The sequence below is a fragment of the Pleurodeles waltl genome, chromosome 3_1, assembly GCF_031143425.1.
Source record: "Pleurodeles waltl isolate 20211129_DDA chromosome 3_1, aPleWal1.hap1.20221129, whole genome shotgun sequence".
NCBI classification, from domain to species: Eukaryota; Metazoa; Chordata; class Amphibia; order Caudata; family Salamandridae; genus Pleurodeles; species Pleurodeles waltl.
In genome coordinates this window covers 834725320-834745676 of record NC_090440.1, presented here as the reverse complement: position 1 = coordinate 834745676, position 20357 = coordinate 834725320, and the positions used below count along the sequence as shown (strand labels likewise).

The window sequence follows — 20357 nt, the reverse complement described above, 5'->3', positions numbered from 1 at the left end:
AGGCATGTTTCAAAACTGTTATTCATGCCCCTTTAACATCTAAATTAGACTATGCTAATAGTCTGTGTTTGGGCCTCCCATCCTATCTGTCCCAGTGCCTACAGATTATTCAGAATATGGCAGCTCAGTTGGTTTTGTATCTTCCAGCTTTCGTCTCGGTCATGAGCCCTCTGTGTAGGCTGCACTGGCTACCTATCGTTAGTCGTATTACATTTAAAGTCGTCACCTTTGCTTACAGAGTTTTTGAACAGAAAGGTCCTGGATATCTGAAAAAATGATCACTGCTCTATCAGCAGGAGAGAATGCTACGGTCTAATGGGCAAAACTAGCATCTCGTGCCGAGGGTTAATAGAACAAGAAGAGGTGGTCGATTCTTTTTTGACCGTCAAATTAGGGAATTCCTTACCTGCTTACCTCTGTTGGGCAACCTCTGAATCATTCTTTCGGGAATTTCTGAAGATCTACCTGTTTGATAATTAGGTGTTGCCTTTTAGTGGTCTCAGTTGTCTGTGCATTTTGAGGATGCTATCGCTGTGACGCCTTTCGGAAGTAGATGAGCACTTTATAAATGAATTGAATTGTATTGTGACAAATATGACTGCGTTACGTGTCTCGATCTCAAGACGGACGCGATGTAAAATCAGTTGCTCTATGAGAGATCAAGCTCTGCGTATTTTTTATTTGACCTCTTGAGACATCAGCTTCATGTGACGCTCAGCCCTAAATGTAAAGAACGTTAAAGCAAGTCAGAAAGTTGTTATTCGATTTCGCTTATCTTGTATTTTAACGCGTCCTTATAAATTAGCTACCCACTGGACCAGTGCAGGACATTTGAGAAATATGAAAACGCTGTCAGTTTCCATCACACCACCAAGCATATCGTCTCATAACACGACAACCGCAATTCGGTGGTTATCGTACAGATTAGAAACAATTCCCAAATAAGCTCAAAGAAAAGACAACACAGTTTCAGCCACACACCTACATACTGCGGCTTGCCATCCATGTGGATAATTATTTTGACGGCCCACATAGGGGGAGTAGTGAGCGCTATACAAGTGATGCAATATAGTGAATGCTCAGTAATACTGTGAAGTCTGTCAAAAATATGACCGGTTATCCTAACTTCCTGCTTATTGATGCAACATATTTTAAACTTCAGTGAAATCTCCAAGGAGCAAGCAGAATACATTATGTATTCTTACCCGTGGACAAAGTATGTTCTCCCAGCAAGGGAAAAATAGTCCTTCACCTTAAAGAAAATCTGAAACAACGTTATAAATAGCTTTCAAAACAGTCCCACGAGACGATGACAGCACAGAATCGGCTTCCAGTTACATGAGGAGATTGAGTTGGTTTTCTTTCTCGGTTAGACTCTACCACCATCTAGCGGCATTTCAGATAATATCCCGAGACTCGCGCCAGATACCTTTTTGGCAATTACCGCATTGACATTTTTGTTTGCTGGTTTCGTGATATTATTATGATTATGATTATTATTATTATTGTTGTTGTTGGTATTATTATTATTATAATTATTATAAATTGTTACATAAAAACACATCTCTCTAGAGGTAATAGAAAGGGACTTTACATAAATATTGTTTATTGTAGCAATAGCTTCTCAAACATTAGCCAGTAAAGCACTGCTTATGTAGAGCGGGTAGTTGGGGGGGTCACTGGGACTTATTTTTGGGGACCAGCACTTATTTTTCCACAGAGCTAGAGCGAGAAACGCACAAGACGGGCAAAGTTAAGAGGAAGAGAAAGATGGTGTAATAGTAGCCAAGGAGGAGGGGGGGGGGTGAGGGGCAGGCAAGAAAGAAATGCAATAGTGAGATAAAGGGGCAAGTTGGTGGTGGATGGAAAAGGCGTGAGAGGAAATTCATCCCTTTGTATCCACCAGCTACTGATATTCGTAGCTGTTGTGGGCTTCTGAGATTAACTCTGGGTCATTCAACTTATTGTTTTACAAATCATAAGTATGGCATATTTAGGCTTGTCATGAGTGGCATAACAAGGTTGCCAACACAGGCCTAATGTGCCCCCTCTCACCCCAAGCCATATAAATATCCCACAAATGTGGAAGTCTGAGGAGCCCCTCGCTATGTTCTGCACCCGGGGCCATCATTTTGCCGTACGCTGTTGGTTGCCAACAGCCGTAATGCAAATATAGGGAAGGACCCCAGACGCAGTGAATGCCCCTGATTTTTAAATTAATTATCGTTATCACGCATTTATTAGCCCAACTAACCTAGGCAATGTAATTATCAGCCATAGGTTTTAAAGTCCATTTCTTTATGCACCGGCGAGTCAGCCTAAAACTTACTTGTCCCTCCCTACTACAATGTTTAAAAAAAAAAACTATGACTAAATAGTGCATTTTGTGGTACACTCTCCTTAAGACAATGCGAGAAACAACAGGTTTACAGGCATTTGAAATAATATGAGTGTGCATTTTAGCATGATAGAAATACCAGTACTATTATCTCACAGTGCCATCTGTTTACCCATCTGGAAAATGGTAATCACATTTTCAGCCCTACTGCACCACTAACAGGGAATAAGATGTTAAAAATGAAAAAAATAGTTACGTTGGTCGCTCGATATCCACCAGACTATGCGTTGGCACCCCTCTACTCAGGTATTAAAGGCTCAAGGGCCGCAACTCCCCATTTAAGTTACAGACACCTTACAGGTTGACATATAAACTATAGGGCTTTTTTCATGGAGAACTGGCATAGGGCAACGCTGGAAGTCTTCATGCTGCGCTGCCCTGCGCCAACGTGAGAGTGCAGGAATGCACAGTGATTAATTTGTAAATGAAAACGTGCCGGTGCTCAAAGCCCTCCTCTGAAACAGTGGCTGCTACCATTAAATGCACGAGTACGGAATACTGAGGCAGCGTAATCCTGAAGCCATCTCGGGCCTCTTCATCCCATTTAAAGCCACTCCCTGCCCTTTCAACTCACTCTAGCACCTTTCTGCTTTCTACCTTTGTGACGCTTTCTCGTTTTTCGCTTCCTCTGTCTTTCCTATATGTGTCTTTTGCTCTCAGCGAATGCTTGAGGCAGAAGAATAAGCGCCGGCCCTCAAAAATAAGTGCCGGTGCTCAGCACCGGAAACAACAAGCACAAATTAAGCACTGGGAATGGACCGTATTTATGCAATACAGTGCATTCCTATCCTTTCCCCCTGCGCTGACGTGCAGTTGACGCCTAGCACCAACACAGGCACCCTTGCGCCAAGGTGCAAGGGTGTCTGCGTTGCATGTGGGATTGTTTTTGTGCAGGAAGCGACATTTTTCTGCACACAAACAATCCTGAGTGGCATTTCCTCTTTCCACAAGGGCTGCAGAAATTTGCCCACATGGAAATAAAAATAAACGAGGATAAATACAAATATTTCTCCTCAATACCCTCCCCTGGGGAAGTGTAAGGTTTTGGCGCTTGTGCATGTTTAGGTCATTAAGTAAATCTGGTGCTGAGTCAAAATCCATGGGTGTTGAATGGGAAAGCCCACCACAATACCTATGGAATGCCTCCCTGGCCCAGCGTTTGGCAATGCAGCGACAAGTGCTGCTTTGTCTTTCTCCATATCTATGAGGCCATTCAAAGCCACGCAAAAATGGCTTTGCTAGGCCTCTTAAATATGTTTGAGAGCTTTGCGCTGCTGGAGTTCCAGAAAAAGTGACGCTCCGGTGGCACACACCTCTCATAATTAAGCCGCCATATCTCCTAGGGCTCGCTGATCGTACAGGCTAAGGAGTGAGATTTCAGTAAAACATTAGTGATAACGTCCTAAAAATAATATATGCTCATGAAATGTCTCCAAATGAGTCATGAAGAAACAGCCAAAGTAGCAAGCAAGTGCATGCTGGGGTGGGAGCTAGGTTCACCACATTAATAGTGGAACCCAGTTCAATGAGGTGTTCATTGGACACGCGAGATGGACATGCATGCCCTGCAGGGTGCGTTTAAACACAAGAATGATGGTCCGTGGAAAAGACAGTGAATGAAAATACTCACCCGGACTCAAGAACAGTAAATAAGCAACTTATTTACCAATTTTGTGTAGCATCAACTAACACGAGCTAGATGCCCAAGCTTGCTTTCTATAGAACCATGAAAGCAGGGACCAAGTATTAGTAAAAATAGGTGAGGAGTACTTAGGAAAAGTGATGGACATCGACGTCGCTATTATGTCACAGAATTATTGTGCCCCATTACTCTCATAAGGGAGATAAAAACGTAGCAGATATAAGGTTTACATTGTATATTTTCATATATGAACCACATGCAGGGGGGTAATAGGTTTATGATCATTTTTTGTTTTGAATTAGTTTACTATTTGAGCACTATAAAAAGCAAATTAGATACTATCCCATACAAAAATGTGAAAAGGGCATCAAAGTTGTTTTATTAATGCATATCACTTGCATATTTTCCACAGATTGAGAATTTGACCATATGAATGAGGCAAAATGGCATTTTAAAAGAAAGATTTCTGTGAGAAGTGTTGTTTGTTGAGGGGTGTGTGAGCACTTCTAAGCAACAGACACAATCCTTGTCAGGGTGAACCACAAACAAAGTTACTAAATTAACTTCTGCTTAACCCTCTGATAGCTTGGCACAAAAGCAGGCAGGCTTAATTTAGAAACAATGTATAAAGTATTTATGCAGCATTTAAACAGCAATAATGTGAAAGGTCAACACAAGAAAAAGCCACATTCATTTAGAAAAATAGTGTAAATGTTAATAAATTTGTTGACACCAACATGACAAAACCCCAATCAGTAAAACAGGAGCTAGGAAATTTTAAAGTTTAATTTAAAAATAGCACCTAAAATAGCAAAGTGCCACACTGATATTTTTTCGCACAAGACGGCAAAGTAGAATGTTATGGGTGACCGGGATGAAACCAGGCTCGGATACGCAAGGTGGAGTGGGCCCAGTCTCCACTTACCTTTTGACTTAGAAGACTTTTTGAGAAAAAAATGTCTGGGAAAGTAAAGTTCAGAGGTGAAAGACAGCTGGCAGTGTCCGTGGAGAAGGCATTGTCATCGAAAAGCTGCTGGCAAAGTTGCCGTGCAGGTTTCTAAGCTCGGACTTGGGCTTCTTTTGGAAGTCAAAAATCTTCAGCTGGACGAAGCTGCAGTCTGTAGCTGATGTGAGGTCCACGAGGCTGGACACCCCTTCTGTGAGGAGCCATTGAACAGGATTTGCTGAAGAACATAGTGGGAGCTACTTTGATGTCAGGCCAGCTGGCGATGCAGCTTAGGTGGATCAGCGAGTGGTTTCCTCTCGATTCTCAGGGCATTTCTTTGATAAAAATTCCTGAAGTCCCAAACTTTTGATTTGGCTCTCTCTGTACTTCTAGCATCACTTCCAAGGGTCCAGGATTCATTCAGGTGAGGACCAGGTGTAGGTTTAAGATGGCGGGGACCTTCTCTGTCCCTAAAGGCTCTGATGAGGATGCCAGGCAACTAACCCTGGAGTCTCTCTTGTAGTCCTAGGTTCAAGCATAAACGTTAAGTCTTAAAGGGGTGAATTTTGAGAGTGAACTGGCGCTCTTACTTCCCTATCCATATATGTATCAAAGCAAAAATTCTATTATACACGATGCTCAGAACAAAGGTTCCACCCCCAACAAAAACCTCACTTGATAACAATTTTTTTTTTTGTTATCTAAAACATATACATTAGGTTATGGCACACGTGAAATTCTCTTACAACAATTTGTAATGAAAAGTAGCAAGTATAATATCAATCATATTTTCCCAAGGCAAATCCTTGGGAATATTATGTATATGTTGAACTTTCATTAATCCAGAACCCACAGTTTGTTCAAAATATCTGATCCCAAATTTTATAGATTCCTCTTTTTATCCCAGTCTCTATTATACTTGCTACTTTTCATTACAAATTGTTGTAAGAGAATTTCACGTGTGCCATAACCTAATGTCTAGGTTCAAGCATAGGAAGCCTCAGCTGCTGAATGGTAGTCTGCCAGCCCCAGCCAGATAGAGATGTGTGTGGCCTGAGAGTGTGTCTGCTGGTGATGAGCTTGTTTGCTGCTGCTGGGCCCTAAAGAAAGGGTGGTGTGAGGCTGCGTGTAAGTACAGAAGAAGCGATTGCAAGTCTGGTGCAAGAGAGAGGGTGTGCTTGGCCCTCCATAGCAAGTTTGTGAAGGAGGACACTTGGTGAAGGGAAGTGTGCAGCTGTTGTTGAGAGCAGCAAGCTCCAGGCTGGTGGGCTGTGTCAATACAAGAGGCCTGAAACAGCAGCATGTGCTGCCACTTCAGCATACCCTGTCCTGAATATGCCCAAGCATACTGGGACCGTTTTCAGGATATCACCCTTAATCACCCAGGCTAGCTTGAATCCAGTGGCATAGTGAGCCCGGGACCCACGTCTAGCCTGGCTGATGAAGGGTGATACCCTGAAACTGGTCCCAGGATGCTTGTTCTGGTCCAGGGAGGAGCTAGCCTGTCAGTTCGGGCTGGACTGTTCCAATGGTGACCAGGGTCAAGACTGATTTGCATATGGCTGGGTCCAAACTGGGGTGGCATAGTGAGCAAAAGGATTGATGGATTAAACCCAGATCTGTGACTGGGGGTGAATGTTTGATTGGTTCCACGTTCCGTCCATCATTTGTGTTTGCTTTTGTAGCCCTAAGTGCACCGGGTATGCCCAGATGTGGGTCCCGGACTCACTATGCCATTGGAGTCAAGCTAGCCAGCGTGATGAAGGGTGATACCCTGATGTCCCAGGGTGCTTGTTTCCAGTCAAGGGAGGACCTGGCCTGGCAGTTCGGTCTGAACTGTTCCCATGGGGAACAAAGTCAATACTGATTTGCATATGCTGGGTCCAAAGTGGGCAGCATGGTGAGCACAATAATTGATGGATTAAACCCAGATCTGTGACTGGGGGTGAATGTTTGATTGGTTCCGCATTCTGTCTATCATTTCTGTTTGTTTGCTTTTGTTGCCCCAAGTACGTCGGGTTGCTCAGATGTGGGTCCCGGGCTCCCTATGCCACTGGATTCAAGCTAGCCTGGCTCATGAAGGGTGATACCCTGAAACCGGTCCCAGGATGCTTTTTCTGGTCCAGGGAGCACTTGGCCTGGCAGTTCCAGCTGGACTGTTCCCATGGGGAACAGGGTCAAGACTGATTTCCATATGACTGGGGTGGCCTGGTGAGCAAATAAAATGATGGATTAAACCCAGATCTGTGAATGGGGGTGAATATTTGATTGCTTCTGCATTCCATCCATCATTTGTGCTTGTTTTCTTTTGTCACCCTAAGTGCACTGGGTATGCCCAGATGTGGGTCCCGGACTCACTATGCCATTGGAGTCAAGCTAGCCTGGCTGATGAAGGGTGATACCCTGATGTCCCAGGGTGCTTGTTTGCAGTCTAGGGAGTACCTGGCCTGGCAGTTTGGGCTGGAGTGTTCCCATGGGGAACAAAGTCCATACTGATTTGCATATGGCTAGGTCCAAACTGGGGCAGCATGTGGGGCACAATAATTGATGGATTAAACCCAGATCTGTGACTGAGGGTGAATGTTTGATTGGTTCCGGATTCTGTCTATCATTTCTGTTTGTTTGCTTGTGTTGCCCTAAGTGCGCCGGGTTGCTCAGATGTGGGTCCCGGGCTCACTATGCCACTGGATTCAAACTAGCCTGGCTCATGAAGGGTTATACCCTAATACCGATCCCAGGATGCTTGTTTCTGGTCCACGGGAGCACTTGGCCTGGCAGTTCGGGCTGGACCGGTCCCATGGGGAACAGGGTCAAGACTGATTTCAATGTGGCTGGGTCCAAACTGGGGTGGCATGGTGAGCAAAAGAATTGATGGATTAAACCCAGATCTGTGAATAGGGGTGAATGTTTGATTGCTTCTGCATTCAATCCATCATTTGTGCTTGTCTGCTTTTGTCACCCTAAGTGCGCCGGGTATGCCCAGATGCGGGTCCCGGGCTCAATATACCACTGGATTCAAGCTAGCCTGGCTGATGAAGGGTGATACCCTGAAACCGGTCCCAGGATGTTTGTTTCCGGTCCAGGGAGAACTTGGCCTTGCAGTTCAGGCTGGACTGTTCCCGTGGGGAACAAAGTCAATACTGATTTGCATATGCTGGGTCCAAACTGGGGCAGCATGGTGAGCACAATAATTGATGGATTAAACCCAGATCTGTGACTGGGGGTAAATGTTTGATTGGTTCCCCATTCTGTCTATCATTTCTGTTTGTTTGCTTTTGTTGCCCCAAGTATGCCGGACTGCTCAGATGTGGGTCCCGGGCTCACTATGCCACTGGATTCAAGCTAGCCTGGCTCGTGAAGGGTGATACCCTGAAACCAGTCCCAGGATGCTTGTTTCTGGTCCAGGGAGCATTTGGCCTGGCAGTTCCGGCTGTACTGTTCCCATGGGGAACAGGGTCAAGACTGATTTCCATGTGGCTGGGACCAAACTAGGGTGGCATGGTAAGCAACAAAATTGATGGATTAAACCCAGATCTGTGAATGGGGGTGAATGTTTGATTGCCTCTGCTTTCTATCCATCTTTTATGCTTGTTTGCTTTTGTCACCATAAGTGCGACGGGTATGCCCAGACACGGGTCCTGGGCTCACTATGCCACTGGATTCAAGCTAGCTTGGCTGATGAAGGGTGATACCCTGAAACCGGTTCCAGGATGTTTGCTTCCGGCCCAGGGAGGACTTGGCCTGGCAGTTCAGGCTGGACCGTTCCCATGGGGAACAGGGTCAAGACTGATTTGCATATGGCTGGGTCCAAACTGGGGTGGCATGGTGAGCAAACAAATTGATGGATTAAACCCAGATCTGTGACTGGTGGTGAATGTGTCATTGGTTCCGTATTCCATCCATCATTTGTGTTTGTTTGCTTTTGTCACCCTAAGTGCACCCGGTATGTCCAGATGTGGGTCCTGTGCTCACTATGCCACTGGATTCAAGCCAGCCTGGCTGATGAAGGGTGATACCCTGGATCTGGTCCCAGGATGCTTGTCTCCAGTCCAGGGAGGACCTGGCCTGGCAGTTCGGGCTGGACTGTTCCCATGGGGAACAGGGTCAAGACTGATTTGCAAATGGCTGTGTCCAAACTGGGGTGGCATGGTGAGCAAAAGAATCTGATCTGTGACTGGGGTGAATATTTGATTGGTTACGCATTCCATCTTTCATTTGTGTTTGTTTACACATTTAAATGTGGCCTGTCATTTTCATGGCAATATGTGATTATAGATTTTAAAAATCTTCAAAATATATACTACTTTTCATGAAGTTTAGGACTGGGAATTCCAACATTGGTCTAAGGCTTTTTTTCTGATTTTCAGAGTAACCTCTAGGTAAATGAGTTTAATTTAGATCAATGTACATGAATGTATCTTACAGTGATAGCCTGAACATCCTGCATTAATCCACTCCTCGTGAGCCTACATTGCACAAGCTTTAGAAACTCTCTTTTTATCAATACTACCACTTAGTATCTCCCCTCAAAATCTCAGCGTTACTCTATTATTTCTATCTTCACTTCCTTCTTCCTTTTTCCTTTAGTGGATGGAAAGGGAGCTGAGCATCTGCAACTTGGAGAGGATGAACTTGATGACGTGTTCACGAAGCAGAACAGAAAGGTTTGCACTTCTTTCATAATAAATTTCCTGCCCGATTCATGATTGTCTCACACCACCTTTCCTGTCTTGTGAATGTCTCAAATACACTTTTCATGTGGCTACACATTACCTTTTATTCAGTCTACTCTGTCTTCTGGAGGAATAAGGTAAAGAGAATACAGTAAAGGAATTAGGTGGCCATGCCTAGAGGATTATTCATGATATAGGGTCTCATTATGAGTCCGGCGGTCAGTAGACCGCCAGACTTGTGGATGGCAGTTGCACTGCCACCGATGCGGTGGTTTGAGCGCCTCATCACAACCCTGGTGGTTGGGCTGCCAGTGAACCACCAGCTATCTGGAAGTGGCAGCGGTCCTAATCTGCTGGGGTAGCGCTGCAAGCAGTGTTGCCCTATGGGTTAAGGCCCCCTTCTCCGCCAGCGGTTTCATGGCGGCACCACGGGTGCAGGGGACCTCAGGGGGGCCCCTGCACTGACCATGCAGTTGGCATGGGCAGTGCAAATGTCCCCGTGGCCAGAACCATTGCAATGTTCACTGTCTGCTTTGCAGTACCGCCGGCTGGGGTATGAGCCGGAAACAATGCTGTAGGCTGTTTCCCGCTAAGTCAGCGGGTGGAAACTCAGGTTTCCGCCCACTGACCTAGCTGGGAAACTCTTAATGAGGCCGGTGGGGAGGTAGCCTGTATAGCGGCAACCTCCCTGTCAGAGGTTTTCGTGACGGTGTAAACCATCTGCCGAACTCACAATGAGCCCCATAGTGTTTTCTCGTCAAGTAAATTCATTATATTAGTAGAAGAGAAAAAATAGACACCCTGCTACCTACCCCTTCAAATCCCTCTCGCCGTCGCATGCAGTATCATGGATTTGTTTAAAGGCATATTGGTCTGTTGTTTCAGTATTTTATTTATGAATGTGGAAAACTGAAAATACCAAAAGACATCAAACAACTGAACTAGCATAAGTACGTTATATGCACGTATACGCAGATGTCATTTAAAGAGGAAGGAATTACTGAACACAAGTTATCATTCATGAGTAAATGTAGCCCATATGAACCTCTTTTAGCTAAATTAACTGGCAAAAAGAAACTTTCAATTTCTGATTTCTGAAGTTGGTGCTTTATTAGGAAACTCCCCGATGTCACTTTCAATGCTGTTTTTTCTTTCTTCTTTTAACAACAATAATAGTGCACCTTCGAACCCTGGACAATCCACAGAACATATGTTTCAATGTAATAGCCATTGCTTTGATCTAAAAGAATGCTATTACTGTGAAATGTTCAGATTAATTCAGAAAGTGTAAGTTCATATCTGGGGGAATGCTGAAGAGCAGTGGTGATGAATGCTTCTGAGATAATAACATATGTTGAGAAAACCATGAGACCTTTGAAGTTTTCACCTTTACCACTCATTGCTTCATATATCAGTAGGAGCATAATCCATCCGACATGTGTTCACTCGCAGGTTTTTGTTCATTCACCGTGACTGGCTGTAGGTAGAGTCAACACTCTTCTCAACTTATTGATCAATACAAGGATTTGTGAAGGTTTGTTGAAAAGATGACAATTCTTTAATCTGCAGGAGTTCAGCTGCATACACTTTTGCAAGGTCTGAATTTTGAGCAGTTGCAACCCTTTTTATATCCTGGAGGTTAGAGCTTCTTCCTTACACTTTGTGACAGCTTTAGCTGTCTTACCAGTCTACTGTTTTTTTTTATCATAACATACATATTTGAGAGGCTTTTGGTCAGTGGTCTTCATCCATTGACTTCTAAATTGTCATTCACATTTTGCCTCTGTCCACCACATGTGGGAATGGGTCAGCCTACTTGAGTCATTGGCTCTCTTCAAATAAAGTGACTGTATTATTTTTGTGTACATTAAGCACTTTTACATATCAATCGCCTTCTCAGGGCTAAGAATAATGGGTCGATTTGTTGGTTCTTTTCTTATTTTGTGAGGGCTAGACACCTTCAAATTTTGATGAAATACTTTTGTGTGTTTTTTTCATTTCCTGATTTTATGCTTTTTTACATTGCATGTTTAATTTTAAACGATTTAAAAATTTTCATCATGAAATGGTGTGCCTTTTTAAGTCTACTAATTATGAGCCATATTTCAGAATTTCCCTAATATGGGTGATTTTGGTATACACTTTTTCTGTGTGTCTGTGATTATTACCCTATGTTTCTCTTTGTAAACAAAGGGGCATATTTACAAGCCCCTAGTGCCACCTGACTATCACCTTTTGTGACGCTTCGGTGATGCTGTACACTGCGCCGTATTCACAAGGTGGCGTTAAGATACTTTTGGTGGCTGAATGCTACCTTGTAAACAAGGCCCCTTCACATTCAGCACTTTGCGTTGAAGGGGCATGCAATGGATGTTGCTGTGGGCGTTCCACAGCAACACCCATTGCATTTTGTTGCTGTCCCAGATTTACAAGAAATCATAAAGTAAATCTGTGGCAGCGCCAAAATTTAACACCACCCTAGTGGTGGTGTTAGCATGGTGCAACGAGGATAAATGCTTTTATTTACCCTCGATTTTTGCTCTTTCTGTGTGTGCTGAATTCTGCAGCACAAATAGAAAGAGCAAATCACTATTGAAGATTGTTTTTGTGCAGGAAGGTGTCCCTTTCTGCACAAAAACAATCCATGTACCATAGCGCAAGGGTGGCTGAGTTAGTGCTCGGCAGCTAATTTAGAGCCAGCGCAGGAACTGATGCAACGAGGTGCAGACAATTTTGGTGCCGCACTGCGCCAGTTTTTTGTAAATAGGCCCCAATTTCTGAGTCTCTACCTTGTTCTAATGGCCTTTTGTAAACAGCACTTGAGTTTAAAAAAATAAAATAAAAAATTCCTTCTTGTTACAACTTGCTTATGAAGCTTTGCTTTATTTTGTGAAGGTGTGCAGATAGAGATTTTTGGCCTGACTCGCAGGCTTATGTGGCCAGCTTGCTCCATTAGGAGCAGTGTGATTGGAAGAAGTTTTTGTCATAGGATACAGTGACATCTGTTTGTTTGCAGTTAAATGTTCATATTTTCTGTGACTTTGCCATAATTACCCTACTTGTCTCTTAACAATAAATGCCCGACTATTGACCTCATTAATTGTTGCGTTGTAGATCATTTGTGATTTGCCTGGTGCACTGATTTAATAGCATACATCAGCTCAATACATACCTTTCACACCATTCTTAGCAACGTATTAAGTATTATCACTGCTGAATATTTTCTGTATTTCTATACAAGCTTCATATTGTTTCTAAATTTGTGTATTGCATGAGTGCAATTGCTACACAAGTACTTTATTCCCATTTGGGTTGCTTCACTCGCCATATAGCGTAATTTGCTTAGCAAGGAGATGTCTAGCTTTTGTAAATCTGACTCTCATATGTTTCTGCTAAGTAAAATAAATTCTAACCAAATAAGATGAGGCAAGATGCAAGAGCTATAAAGCTGCACCTCCGGGCCGTCTCAAATGTGTACTGCCCACAGGGAGCACATTAGTGAAAGACGGAGTAGCGATTGACGCAGATGGTCTTCCTTTTACAGTCCAAGCAGTGGGTCCAAAGGATCTCCTTTATCTGATCCAAGGAGGCAACATGGGGGGTGCGCACTCACTGTGCACCTCCTGCTGGCCTCTGCACCTTCATCCATAATGCAATGTGAACGCTGAGGCCAAGTAATCCCCTCAGCTGCATGGGGTCATGCACGAGAGGTAAAGCGCCCTTGGGATAGCTGTGCTGGTACTCGCCCTCCGGCCCTGTCTGTATTACAGAGGGGGCCACACATGGGTCTGTTGCCCCATTAGTAACACCAAAGCGTCCGGGAAGTGCGGAAAGTCGGTGAACACTTCTTTATGTTACACGGCCCCAGATCATTTATCTATTCTTCCTTTTAAGTTCGACCTGATGTTAGAAAATTAAAACAAAATACTTTTTTGCCTGTTTTACTTCTTAATTCATTATATGCCACTGAAAGACAATTTACATTTTGCTGTTATTTTGTTTAGGTGGAGTGTTAGCTCTAGAAAAAGGTGTTAACTTTATGTGTTTTTCACTGCTGATCACATTTTGTTTGGGTTTACAGGGCTCCTCTGCCCTCAGTGTATTTTTACTTTATTTATACATCGTTCTAATATGCTCCAAATCCTTTTTGGTTTATTTGCCATTGCTCTTTTTCACTGTATATATTCGTAACCACTTTTGTTACCATTATATTCTGTTTCTGACTACACAAAACAAATATATTTTGGCCTTCAGTAACATCTTGGGGTAAATCTATTTTGCTTTTTATATCCTACTTTAAAGCATCATCAATGTACTCAATCAATCACTGTATTTCTAACTTGCTAACATTTTCTGAAGACTGTGTAATGCAATTTAAGAATCACTAGAACATACTTGAAAACCAACAAGCAAGTAATTCTCCAAATGTGCATATGGCAATACTTACAGTGAAAACAAGCAGTGCCTATTATAGCAAGCAAAGGACAAGTGCTAAGTCCATATATTCTTTACATCTTCCACAAAGCAATTTATTAAGGATTATTATCACCCTCTTTTGTTTTTCTTGTAGTGTTACTTTGTCATAAACTTACCAATGCTACAAGGAAGAACTTAGAAAGACTGGGATTTTAAGTAATAAGGACTTATTTTGCTAGTGGTTAACTCTGGGTTGTTGTGGGAGGCCGTGTATATTATTTTACCATGTATGTATCTCAACTCCAGCACACTTACTTTACAGCATGTCATAGCGTGCCACTTACTCAAAATTCTGCAGTATGTCAATAGATGCCTTCTTCCTACATATTGTAATTCTATAATTGTATGATGGTTTGTTGGTATTACTGCCTCCCAAAAGGCTTAAAAAGCAAGCAATTATATTCCTACACAGTCATGTTTAGACAAGTGATCATTTTTAAATGCGCCGCAGCTTTATTACGCAGGTACAAAGTAGCTTTTTCTAATTCGTTTTTGCATATAAGTTTCAATTCAGGTGCAATATTAATGCTTCACCGATGCTCTTTTCCTACCTGTTATCGTATTTGTTTCTATCATGATTCAAGATGAACTAAAGATAAAATCTCAGGACAGTAACTAACTGGTTTGAAGAAGAACTGCATTCTCAATCAAAATAAAGAAGCTAACCAAAAAACATAATTTCAATAAAAATGAAAACACTACTTTGTTCAAATTCAAACCTATCATGTAAGCCAGAGCAAGTCAAATTGGTGATTTTATGCCACTACTGGCCAAAGGCACACTAACATAAATGTATGACAAAAGGTATTTCCTTTGTGGCCATATAGTTATGCAATAGAATTGCACAGTGGTCATCGAGCTGCAGCTCATTCATCACTAGTGATGATGCACTCCATCTTCGATTGCTCCCTGTCCACTGCGTCCGTATTGTGAGCGTGTCTGATGATTGTAAGAGCCAGGCGGTATGGAGGAAGGTGGGCCCGTGGATTCAGCATAAAGTAGGAGAAACATATTGCTATGTGTGTTGCTTCTCCACAGTCCATCAGTGCGTGATCTAACACTACCGTTGTATGTGACAATGATGGGGTTTACATAGTGGAACAATGCAAACATTGGGCCACTTTGTAAATATTGCGCAGCAGAAAACTCACCTTAGCGCTGCCTTAAAAAAATGACGCTACGGCTGCACTAAGGTGGCACAGGTGCTCGTAAATAAGCCCCTTAGTGTAACTGGTGAATTTTTTATCTTGTGTCCACATTTGTGCTTAAGTTGTGCTTTGGGGTTATTTATAAACTTCACTCCCCAGTCCATCATAACTCATACCATATGGTCAAAATTCCAGCAAAAATCTATCTGAAAATGTTAGGGTAACACTGAAAATGATGTTCTGTATCACCATAAAGATTATTGAAATGGCATCAAGTTTTATGGGCCTCTGGGTTAATCAGTCATATTAGAACATTGGAATGCTGGAGGCTCCATTGAAAACAATGGAGTGCTGCGGGCTTTTACTGGCCGGTAAAAGCCCGCAGCGCCAACATTCCAATGTTCGCTTTGTTCACAGCAACAGCTGTGAACAAAGCCTCACGGAGCCCGAGGGGATTTAAATCCCCTCGGGCTCCGTGAACATTTTTTTTTTTTAATAGAACATTCTGCCCTGTGTGGCAGAATGTTCTAATAGCCTTAGAACCCGCCGTAGCAGGCTCTACCGGCTATTAAAGTCCCTCTCCCTTGTTAAATGCCCTCGCCTTCGGCTCGGGCATTTAACGCGGGGAGCGGGCCTTTAATAGCCGGTAGAGCCCGCTACGGCGGGTTCTAAGGCTATAGTAATTATCTCTGGAATGTGAGTATTTCTGTTTAATGCAACGGTGTGTTTAAATATCTGAGTCTTTTAGTCCTGTTTGTTATAGAAAACCTTCAGTACCGTTGCTGAATAAGAACATAAGCAGACGATCTATTCCTGAAGGATAGTGATGAGACTGCCATCCACATTACCAATGCTGTACATTCTGGAAGTGTTTAAGTAGGTTACATGTCACCCGGAGCTTTAGTTGGTATAATCCTTTTCTGCTTATTATGGTGCCAGTTGTAGCATGAATATTTTAGGAAATTTAGTGCAGAGGCATTTTTCAGGTGCCTGTACTTAAATGATAGTCCTCGGCTGACAGTCCCTATTTGTAAGAATAAGACTGTTATAAACTCACGATTTCTTTGCTAGCTTGTTGAAATTTGATGAGGACTCCATCACAAATTGTGTGGCAACGCGTCAATGAGACTTGTGGAATTGGAAATACTGGCCCATTAGATATATGCCCCAGAAGAATAGGCAGGACCATGCCGGAATATCTGTTTCTGCAGTGCTTCCTTCTTGTTATTCTTCAATAAGGGGAGATTAATCCCCTAAACATTTTTTCTGTTATCTTCAAGGCTGTGCCTGTCTTTCAGTTCCATCAGATTGCTGAAATTTCAGCTTCTTGCATATAAATAGTCTTATGCCAATACACTTCTAGTGCAAGATAACTTTATAAGCATAAGTGTGGATATAAGAAGCATTTTTTTAACCAGGGGTCTTTGGATACACATGAATCATCTTTGGAGTGTGAATAATCTATGAGTCTGATATTCTGAACAATTTTTTTTAGCTCACGAAGGTTCAGTGACATAAAAGTAATTTGAATGGTATTTAGCTGAGCAGCTGGCACAATAGAGAGGCATCTGTTTAACAAAGTATTTTTCTTTCATCTAGCTTCAGCATTTGGATGGTTTTATCGATATGAAGGAAAATTTCCTACCATCCGTAAGGTATAATCTGCTAAGAGTGCTGTGCCTGTATTTGTCATTTGTAGAAATAAGATTTGCAGTGAGTTTCCATCCAAGTGCATTTGTTCTTACAAAACACCTCTGGGCAGTAAGATTCCTGCAACCTTGTGTAATGCTATTATAGTTGTATCAGAATCACATATTCAGCAATTTGAGCCAGAAAATCTAATAGACGATTGTTGACTGTGAATGGGGTTTCTAAATCTTAATTGAACGCATTCACAAAGCACTTAAAATTATGACTTAAGTAGTTGGAATTTATACATAGCCATAATTCATTATTGTTATTCTGAATCACTTACATTTCCAGACAGTACACCATTATGACTTACCTCTTTCAATACATGAAAAAGGTGAAATTAAACTTGTAATATTGTTGTACTTTATCACGTGTCTTGAACTACTTATGATTCAGTGACTCAGTGGCTAGATGGATGTGCAGAGAGGTAAACGTTTGAAGCGTGTTGTGCATATCCACAAAATTACAACTGTGGGTACCATGGGTACACATCAAAACTCTCCAAATTGCCGTTAAATAATTCTAACCTTTTGCCAAATTCTGATCTTTGCCTTTTTTAAATTAGCATAACTGACTTTTCTAACTATGGTAAACATTCCCTCAAAGTCATTGAAAGTGTTAGAACTGTTTGACAAATAAATGTTTAAACTATAAAATCCCGAAAACAGTTAGAACCTTCTAGCACACATTTTTTATAAAACATATCTTAAAACAATTACAATAGTTTGGAAATGTTTAACCAACAATTCTATTTTTTAGAAATACTAAGAGCATTTCAGAATATGGTTGATTATGAAATCTAACATTTTTCTAACCTCTAATGACTAAGGGCCTGATTCTAACTTTGGAGGACGGTGTTAAACCGTCCCAAAAGTGGCGGATATACCACCTACCGTATTACGAGTTCCATAGGATATAATGGACTCGTAATACGGTAGGTGGTATATCCGCCACTTTTGGGACGGTTTAACACCGTCCTCCAAAGTTAGAATCAGGCCCTAAATTTCTTAATGAAAGTTGGATGTTTGCCTGAATGTATTCAAAACAAAGACTTGACAAAATATTCTACAAATACGTAACACACATTTTCTCTAGTTTGACCCTTATACTGGGACTATGGTATTTGTTGAAAATCAGACCATTCTAATACATTTTTCAATTATTACATGCAATGGCAGCCAGCAATTAAGACTGAGATATAGTGAATGCTTTTAGAATATAGCTCTGAATTGATCCCCATAGTCTAAGAGACATTTGAGAAAGATGGCCCAAGGCAATCATATCAATACAATTTAATATAAATTATGGATTATGGCACTATGATATTGATGTGCACCCCTCAAAACACAAGGCAACAATACATTCCTATTCTTAAAAATCCACTTTTGGTTCATTATCAAATTGAAAGCGAAATTTAGCTTAATGTTTTTGACTTATAGTATACACAGATGAAAAAGAAACACAGAATAGCGATGCAACATGGTCAACTGTTCTGTAAAGCCAAATTTGGCACACAAGGAGATAGGTCTAAAGCTCAGTGAATGTCACATTTATAATGGAATATGGAAGCATGACATACTGGACTAAAAAGTATCAAAAGCCTTTTAGAAGTCTCTTTATCAAACACTATGACAGGTTTAGGTGCTTTGAAGTAACTAGCTGCTAGCAATCATTATTCATTTCTTCATCATAAAACATAACATAAACATGCCACATTCAGGATTTGTTACATGACAATAGCAACAGTGTATTCACAAGTTCCTAAACCACATTAGCAGCATGTCTTTCAGTTCTGGCAAACCCAATTATAAGAAGAATGAGTGTTTTTCATTATTAATATTATTATTCTAAAAAGATAAATTTAATTACAAAATCTGAAGCAAATATAAATTCCTGTATATTTAAACACAAGAATACTTTTCCTAATGGCTACATTTTTGGATTATGTCTTTGAAATACATTCCAGAATATTTGAAATGCATACAGTAATTTTTAATAAATGGTGCTTCATAAGCCCTTAACATAAATAAAAAACACTCATTCGCAAACTACAAAGTGCATCACATCAAAAGATGCACTGCTGTTATTCTGCTTGTGTTGATTGTAGATCTATGAACTCTATTATAATTTTACTTTAAAAACAACATATTAGAAGGGGAAAGAAAGAAAGAAATCCAAGACTGACAGCTTATTTGAACAAAAGAAGAGTAAAAAGGAAATGGAATTTGAGATAAAACTCGCAAAAGAAAAAGAAGAAATGTTGGAGAAAGAAAAACAACTGAAAATCAACAGACTTGTGCAAGAGGTATATTGTATACATACACTTTCATTGTCTCTTCTGTTTATGTTTATACAAAACCAAATCTTATACTGCTTAAATGCACTTAAATACAACATTGCAGGCTTGTATAGTTGGAAGTCTATTTAATGAACATACCTGGATTAGTAGTAAAATAAAGGTCCACTGTGATGGAGTTTTACTGAAAAGTAGTAGCCTGATAGTATCCGGCAGAGTGGACTACAAATAATATTTTTATCTGTCAACAGTAGCAGTAATGTAGAGCATTTAGGTTACATAGCACAACTGACACCTCATGCTCCCCAGTCTCCCCAAAGGACAGACAAAGGTCAAACCATGAGTGCTGACCACCCATTCTGTTCACACCAACAATAGAGTTTCTGCAGTTTTTAAGATTTAGTTAAGGAACTGGAGGTGACAGGGGCGTGCGTTGGTACTTTGAAAGGAATGCAGCTCATGCAAATTATTAATGCCAGGAGTGAGGCCTCCTATTTGGAGATGCAATTGGTTTAGTTTTTAGGAAGGGTACCTAACAGTAATTCGTTCTCTGGGAACTGTGAAAAGACCTCATGTGCTTAGGCATTCCTTTAGGTCTATGTTTAAGAGACAGGCATCTTCAGGTCAGAAGTCAAAAAGAGGGTTAGATTACATTAACATACCTTGATGTTTAGTTTTCACTCCTTCATCCATTTATGTCATTGCCCAAAGTCCATCATTGCCGTGCTATAATACAGTGAATGGATTGTTGACATTTGTAGCTGATTCTCTTTTCTTGTCCAGTACTGGACCAAGGACCCACTATACTAAGTGGTTTTGTGGATGAAAGCATGTGATCTAAAAAAATCACAATTTTATGACTGCAAAATCACAAGTCTCAATGTCACAATGTGAGTAGGAAAACCCTTTCTGACTCTCAGTATCAGTTTTGCAACTCGCTGTGATCTGTAAGGAGGAAATAGCATAAAGGTGGCACCCCCTCCTTACAACGTGCAATGGCATACATCAGTGGTATGCAAACACAATTGTGATTTCAAGCAATTGAGTGGAAAGGGAGTGGTATCCATTCACAAAGTGGAAGTTGTC

General features: G+C 41.5%; 1 protein-coding gene across 2 annotated transcripts in view; it reads left to right on the top strand.

Annotated features, from left to right (window-relative positions):
- The window catches only part of USH1C (USH1 protein network component harmonin), a 605394-nt gene that overhangs the window by 382879 nt on the left and 202158 nt on the right, over nt 1-20357 (top strand). The window contains exons 15-16 of one of the 2 annotated variants that reach the window (XM_069223746.1): nt 16889-16938; nt 19128-19280. In XM_069223746.1, coding sequence (XP_069079847.1) covers nt 16889-16938; nt 19128-19280 — 203 coding nt within the window. Of the gene's footprint in view, nt 1-9573; nt 9651-16888; nt 16939-19127; nt 19281-20357 lie in introns of both variants that reach the window. The other variant, XM_069223747.1, reaches the window with a different exon arrangement.